Raw genomic sequence first — 6969 nt, 5'->3', positions numbered from 1 at the left:
TCCGCAAGACACCTGATTATTTCGATCCTAACAATCAGGAGCTAGTTTCGAGATTGTACTATGCGTAGTAGCGGAAGCAGATATTTTTTCAAGGAGGTTCAACATCTATTAAATAAACATAAAAAGAGTGAATAGGTTGAAAATTCCCTAAATTATCACCATTTTGCAAGTTTCATATCTAAATCATTGACGGTTCACATAACCCCTCTGAACTACCCTGAACTCATTGTGCTAGGTGGACTCATTTTTAAGACTTTTTTTATCGCTCACGCGCCTTTTAGCAAATTATCCCAAATATTTTGCAACACAATCAACCGGGAGAGTTTTTCATCTAAAAGGAGTTCTAGCCCAAGGTGGTAATTGGAACACAATAGTTTAGGTATGAAACTCTCACAATTCTAGGGTGGTTTTAAGCTATTCACTCTAAAAAAAAAATTATATAACCTATATATATATATATATATATATATATATATATTGTAATTTTTCAGCCAAAGGAGTTCGGATGAATATCCTTTCGCCCCTAGCTCTGCCCCTGGCTATGAGACATTGGAATTTCCTGCCCAAGAAAGCATAAATTACTGCTACTGCCTTTTCTTTCAGGCAGCTCGACCACGATAGTTCTTAGTATGAGCAATGTTGTTGCACCATTGAATAGAGCACATTCAAATACTTGGAGCATATTCAAATACTTGTTCAGATTTATCCCTTTATTAACTAAGCTTTTGTGAACTTAACAGCTGCAATAGTAAAATGGATTCCTTGATTAGGCCGAAATGCCACTTCACCCAAATAACCCCCGACCTTATTGAACTTTGAGGAGGGAACACAGGGTAATGAGCCAAGGAAAGAAAGTTAATAGCTTTTGCTAATTCTGATGTCACAAATAAAGCAACAAGCTATAAATATCATTTTCCCTAATAAAATAGTGTACTTTAGGTTCCTCCAACAATAAATAAATCAACGTGCTATAATTATTAAACTACATCATATTACATTATATTTTGTATTGAATAAAGTTAACTCAGTGCGCTTACTTTACGTTATAGGATTAATAAATTTAAGAAACGCGGTAATAGAGACCAAAAACATTTATGCTTTCTGATAATTGGTTAAAGGAGCTTCTACGCATATTATAGAAGCAACTAAGAACTTTTTTAATAACTGCGGGACCAAGAAAACAATTGTCCCTAATTGAATTAAGAGGTAAAAAGTCGTCCACAGCATTGATGCTCTTCTAAAAATACATAAATTACAGCATCAGGCTCATTTTAAAGAAGATGCATAGACTACTCTATGACATATCAATCGCCCCCCCATAAAAGAAAAACAAAAAGAACTAAAAAGATACTGGAGTAGGAACAAAATACAAGAAGTTTATGACTCAATCCCATGGCGTCCAACTTCCCTTTTCGCCGACACCAGGGGATATGGCTTATTCTTACTCTTACATCTCGAGTATTGACATCTTCGGAGTAATTTGATGAGCAAAGTGGAAGATCACTCATTGTCACTGTCTCAAATAAGTTAAGTGTCAAATCTGGCTCCATGGACAAAGGGAGCATTAACAAATTTTGCTATGGAAACTGACACGAAAAGCTGGAAAATTCATCATTGTCATGGGCCTTTCTTCATGGCAGCCCCTATGCGGCAGAAATTGCTTTGTAGCCTTCTTTCTCCAGAACTTTAGCTATTGATATGTCTCCGGTCTTCACAATTCTCCCATTCTCCTGGAAAGGGAAATGACAAATTACCTAGTGATAACTAAACTAATTAAAAGGAAGAGTAAAAAAACATGTATAACATAACAACTTATCATTAAAGAGACTAATATACTTGGGCACCATTTACTATTTAGCAGTGACAGGGCCAAACACAAAGCTGACAAAAGGCAAACGTTGATCAAGCAAGAAATAGAGACTCTAGACAATCCAAATATAATATTTTACCATGAGTACCATCAGAACCATACCAACACTAAATTAAAGCAGATTACTGAAAATCATCTTTTGCAGCTAAGCTATAATACATAACATATTAGTACTTATCATCTATGCTGCAAGGTCCTCGGAGTAGTTTTGATGCAACCTAAATTACTGAGATTAGAGAATGCAGATCACATGAAAAAAACCAATTCTATTTAGCAAAATATTATTCTACCTCTTGAACAGTTTTGCTTGCCTTTAGAAACTCTTAAGTGGAAAGGAAAACAGTTTGTGGTTTCGTAATGATGGCATCAACTCTCTTCTACTTTTAGTGATTTACATCTTATCACAAACTAAATCTAGTGGTCAACCTGTTTCTATGTTGTTTTACATAATTCAGTTGCAACTTGCTTACCATGATATGAATATAGGTTGGCTTGATAAATTCTAATAATCGTAAGTAATGAGTAATCATCAACACCGAATTCTTTGGCGACAAAAGTCCATTTACTGCCTTTGCTACGTCTCGAAGTGCATCAACATCTAAACCAGAATCAATCTCATCCAATATTGCCAAGTCGGCCCCAAGAACCTGTATCAACCAAGAAACGTTAGAAAGCTTTAACAATTACTTTCTGTCAAGTGCACGGGTGGCTCAAGGAGAGGCTAGTAAAACCTTTGTTTGAGGGCCCCCAAAATTTGAAGGCCCCAACAAATTTTGAAAGTGAATTTTGTGATTTTATTTTCGCCTAGATAATATTGAAGTTTGTAGGGAAAAAAAAGTACAAAATTTTATAAAAAAGAAAGAAAGACTACCTATTTTTTAACAGAAGAAATGCTTTAAAACTTCGATTTAAACTACCCAATATTCATATTAGTAAATAAAGATTTTCACAATAAGATCCAATGTAATGTATTGCAAATATATGGCTAACATCTTATTAACTTGAATTAATTGTTAACAATATAAATAATAATATTATTATGTGAATTTAAAGGCATTATGACTTGTACGAATACTACATTATAAATAAAAAGTACGGAACAAAGAGAAAAATAACTTTTTCGTGTGTATCTTACATATGTTTTACTGAAGGCTTCAATTAAACATTTTCTTTAGACCGCCAATTTTATTGAGTCACCTTGGTCAGATGCATATTATAGTATGTTCCATAAATATATAATCCAATAACAAAGTTTTATAACTTCAACAAGCTAATCTAAACAATGAAGAGAAACTTCAGAAGTATATTAAAGAACTAAGTCATAATCATACAGTTACCAAAAAATTGGCTAAATAGACTCTTGGTCATATTATATACGCACTAAACAACAACCACATATAAAAAACATGGATGTCGTAGTTATGATTGGAAAAGAAAAACAGGGAACATGCAATACCGCTAGTTGCAAAATCTCATTGCGCTTCCTTTCTCCACCACTGAATCCTTCATTTACATTTCTATTCAAGAAGTCTATCTTCATGTTGACAAGTTCAAGCTTCGGCGCAACGTACCCATAAAACTACACATGAAAATAATCCAAGAATAGAAGTTTACTGATCTGCCTCTTCTACTTGGGAAACAAGAATACGTAAAATTCTTATGGTGTGCACTAGTATTTATACAACATGAAGGTCGCGAGTAGATACCTCGATTGGTCCCAACTCTGGCAGTCCAAGTTTCCTTCTTTGAGCATTATATGCCATGTTAAGAAAGTCAATATTGCTAACGCCAGGTATGGCAACTGGGGACTGGAAGCTCATAAAAAGACCGGCAAGAGATCTTTCCTCGGGTTCCATTTCAATTAGATTCTCACCTTTAAATGACACACTGCCTCCCGTAATTTCATAATCTGGATGCCCGACAAGAACCTATCACAGTTCAATCAATACCAAACCTTTTATCAAGGAACAACACTTCATTTCAAATAGTAATTATGACTTCAAAAACTTTTGCAATGAGACATGGAGTATAATTATGACTTCAAAAACTTTTGCAATGAGACATGGAGTAAAACTAAGTAATCTTAAAACTAAAATCCAATTCAATAGAACGAGATAATGCTAGGGTCAACCGAATAGATCATTCAAGAAAAAAAAGATTTTATCTTTAGTTATTAAATATAAGGAAGAGGAAGAAACATAGAATATCCTAAGAAAAAGTTTATGCACAAATAATATCATCCAAGGACCAAGATCAATTAAAAATACTCAATTCTACTATTCCAAAGTGTAAAGAACTAGGTCACTAAAGTCTAAAAGCATAATCATCAAAACCTGGAAAAGCAAGAGAAAATCACTCACCTTGGCAAAAGTGCTCTTTCCAGAACCATTCTTACCCATTACAGCATGTACCTATTTCAATATGATAAGCAAAATCAGAACCTGGAAAATTCGAATCTACCTATGGTTGTACCAAAAGGATTGGCTAAGGTTACATTCCGTCGAAAAATAATGAAAATTAATAAGCAAAACAAAATTGAATAAGAAGAAGAAGCAAAATTGTCGGTTAATCTCCTTTGTTTAACCAAATATCCAATTACTACTAATTTCTCCAAATACAAAAAGGTACCAAATTGAATAAGAAAAAAAGAAAAAGAAAAATGTTGTTAATCTCTTCACTTAACCATTTATGCAGTAACTACCAATTTCTCAAAGTAGCTATACCCAAATTTTCTCCCAACTTTCCAGGTTCCAAAAAGACCAACATAAATCACTAAATTAAATTAGCAACCAATACACAAAACTATATTCCTACTAATCCAAAACACCTAAATACTTAATAATTTCGGTTAAACTATCAAGTATAACTAAAGCCCTCGGTAGAATTATCAAGTAAAGCTAAAAACTGAGGTAAAATTATCAAAAATGCTTGAAAACCCTCAGTAGAATTGTCAAATAAAGAATAACTTCAGTAAATTTTTCACATATAGCTAGAGACTTCGGTAGAATTATCAAATATAGCTAAAAACTTTGGTAGAACTGTCAAATATAGCTAAAAGCTTCCGAAACATTATCAAATATAGCTAAAACTGAGGTAGAATTACCAAATATTGCTAAAAACTCGGTATAATTACCAATTGTAGCTAAAACCACTTCGGTCAATTTATCAAATATAGACAATACTTTAATAGAATCATCAAATATAGCTAACAGATCAATCACAGCTAAACGAACCATCAAATATAGCTAATACTGCCATAGAACCACCAATCAAAATTCACACATAACTAAAAAAAACTTCTGTAAGCTTATCCTATCTAGCCAATACTTTGGTAAATTTTCAAATATAGCTAATCAGTCGAATAATCAAGCACAGCTAACTGAACCGTCACGTATAGCTAATAACTTAGGTAGAATTATCAAATACAGCTAACTTGTATACATTGAATTTGAATACCTCGCCTTGGCGGACAGTGAGGTTAACGCCTTTGAGAATTTGCTGCTTTGACTCCTTTATGACGGCGGAGAGATCCTTCACTTCAAGCAAAATCTTCGGCGAGTCATCCCCGCGGTCGGTGGCGGAAGACGACGGAAACTCGACGCTGACGGCTGCTTTCACTCTGAGAGAGGACCGAATTCGGAAAAAACTACGGCGATTAGAAGGGAACAAAGAGACGTTGGGTAACGGCGAATTTGACGGCGAGGATTTGAAGGAGAGGAGTGGGGAAGTTGAAGAACAGCTCGGACTGAAAACGGCCATCGGAAGAAGTTTGACAAATTGGAATCGATTTAATGACTTCTGATGGAAATCAAGCACGCTTTATTCAGGGGAAAAAAAGGAAATAAAAAACAATAAAAATAGAGCCCGGAGTACATTGGGCGGTGCCAGTGTATTTTTCGGGAGAAATTAAAAAATTTACGAGTGATCGTTCAAAAATAGCCATAATTTCAAAAGTAATCAAAATTTAGCCACTTTTTATGTAAAGATAAATCTAAACGAAAATACTTTTTAAAATTCGAAAAAATACTCTAGCACAATATACTGGAGTTCCAGTCTAATATACTGGAGTTCCAGTCTAATATACCGATCCAGCATAATATACTAGACCGGTCCAGTATATTATAATATACTGAAGTTCATACCGAACTCCAGTAAATTATGCTGGACCGGTCTCTATTGCAGCAAAATAGTGGCTATTTTTTATTGACTTGGTAAACGCACGCTATTTTTGAATAGCCAGTCCGAAAACTGGCAAGACCGTGCTATTTTAACGTATTTTTTGGGTCTTGTTGGGCTTTGTTTGACTTATATTTTTTGGGGCATTTGCATCTATAACCGCTTTTTGGGTCACGTTTTAATTTGTGCCCCCTTTCCAAAAAATTACAAGCGTACCCACTTTTTCGCGTAACTTCAGCATAAGGGGCTGAAGTAGCAAAGACAATCACGCAAAACTTCAACATTCTAGTAGATGGGGCTGAAGTAGCAAAGTCAATCACGCAAAACTTCAACATTCTAGCAGATGGGCCTGAAGTAAACCAAGTGTGCTGAAGTTTTTATTTGTAATTGTTGAACTTAAGCATAGTAGCTGAAGTTTTGTTCTCTATTTGCTGAAGTTTTTGTTTGTAATTGTTGAACTTAAGCATAGTAGCTGAAGTTTTGTTCTCTATTTGCTGAAGTTTTTGTTTGTAATTGCTGAACTTAAGCATAGTAGCTGAAGTTTTTATTTGTAATTGCACTAAATAAGCTGAAGTTTTTTTTGTCCTGGATTCATTAGTTTTGTCATTAAGCTTTTTCAAAAAACTTCAGCAGAAAATGCTGAAATTATTTAGTTCATTTATAAAAACTTTAGCACTAAATAAGCTGAAGTTTTTTTGTCCTGGATTCATTAGTTTTGTCATTAAGCTTTTTCAAAAACTTCAGCAGAAGATGCTGAAGTTATTTAGTTCATTTATAAAAACTTCAGCACTAAATAAACTGAAGTTTTTTTGTCATAAAGCTTTTTCAAAAACTTCAACAGAAGATGCTAAAGTTATGTAGTTCATTTGTAAAAACTTCAGCACTATATAAGCTGAAGTTTTTGAAAAAGCTTTCTAATATAC

At 34.0% G+C, this 6969-nt stretch overlaps 1 protein-coding gene across 1 annotated transcript; it reads right to left on the bottom strand.

The window, feature by feature from the left end:
* Positions 1 to 1175: 1175 nt before the first annotated feature.
* Positions 1176 to 5719, bottom strand: LOC104239108 (ABC transporter I family member 6, chloroplastic-like). Its single transcript, XM_009793638.2, has 6 exons — positions 5327 to 5719; positions 4231 to 4281; positions 3577 to 3798; positions 3327 to 3449; positions 2341 to 2517; positions 1176 to 1730 (listed from the first exon to the last, which is right to left on the bottom strand). The coding sequence occupies exons 1-6, from the start codon at positions 5627 to 5629 to the stop codon at positions 1644 to 1646; spliced, it is 963 nt and encodes a 320-aa protein (XP_009791940.1). The 5' UTR covers positions 5630 to 5719; the 3' UTR covers positions 1176 to 1643.
* Positions 5720 to 6969: the final 1250 nt, after the last annotated feature.

Source organism: Nicotiana sylvestris, chromosome 5 (assembly GCF_000393655.2).
Source record: "Nicotiana sylvestris chromosome 5, ASM39365v2, whole genome shotgun sequence".
Lineage (NCBI taxonomy): Eukaryota > Viridiplantae > Streptophyta > Magnoliopsida > Solanales > Solanaceae > Nicotiana > Nicotiana sylvestris.
The sequence above is the reverse complement of the archived record's forward strand: the minus strand, read 5'-3'. Positions and strand labels throughout refer to the sequence as shown.

Coding starts and splice junctions, on each gene's coding strand:
- LOC104239108 (XM_009793638.2), bottom strand. CDS start 5,629: ATGGCCGTTTTCAGTCCGAGCTGTTCTTCAACTTCCCCACTCCTCTCC. Junction 3,799..4,230: donor GAAAGAGCACTTTTGCCAAG/GTGAGTGATTTT, acceptor GAACTGTGATAG/GTTCTTGTCGGGCATCCAGA. Junction 1,731..2,340: donor CAACCTATATTCATATCATG/GTAAGCAAGTTG, acceptor TTCCCTTTCCAG/GAGAATGGGAGAATTGTGAA.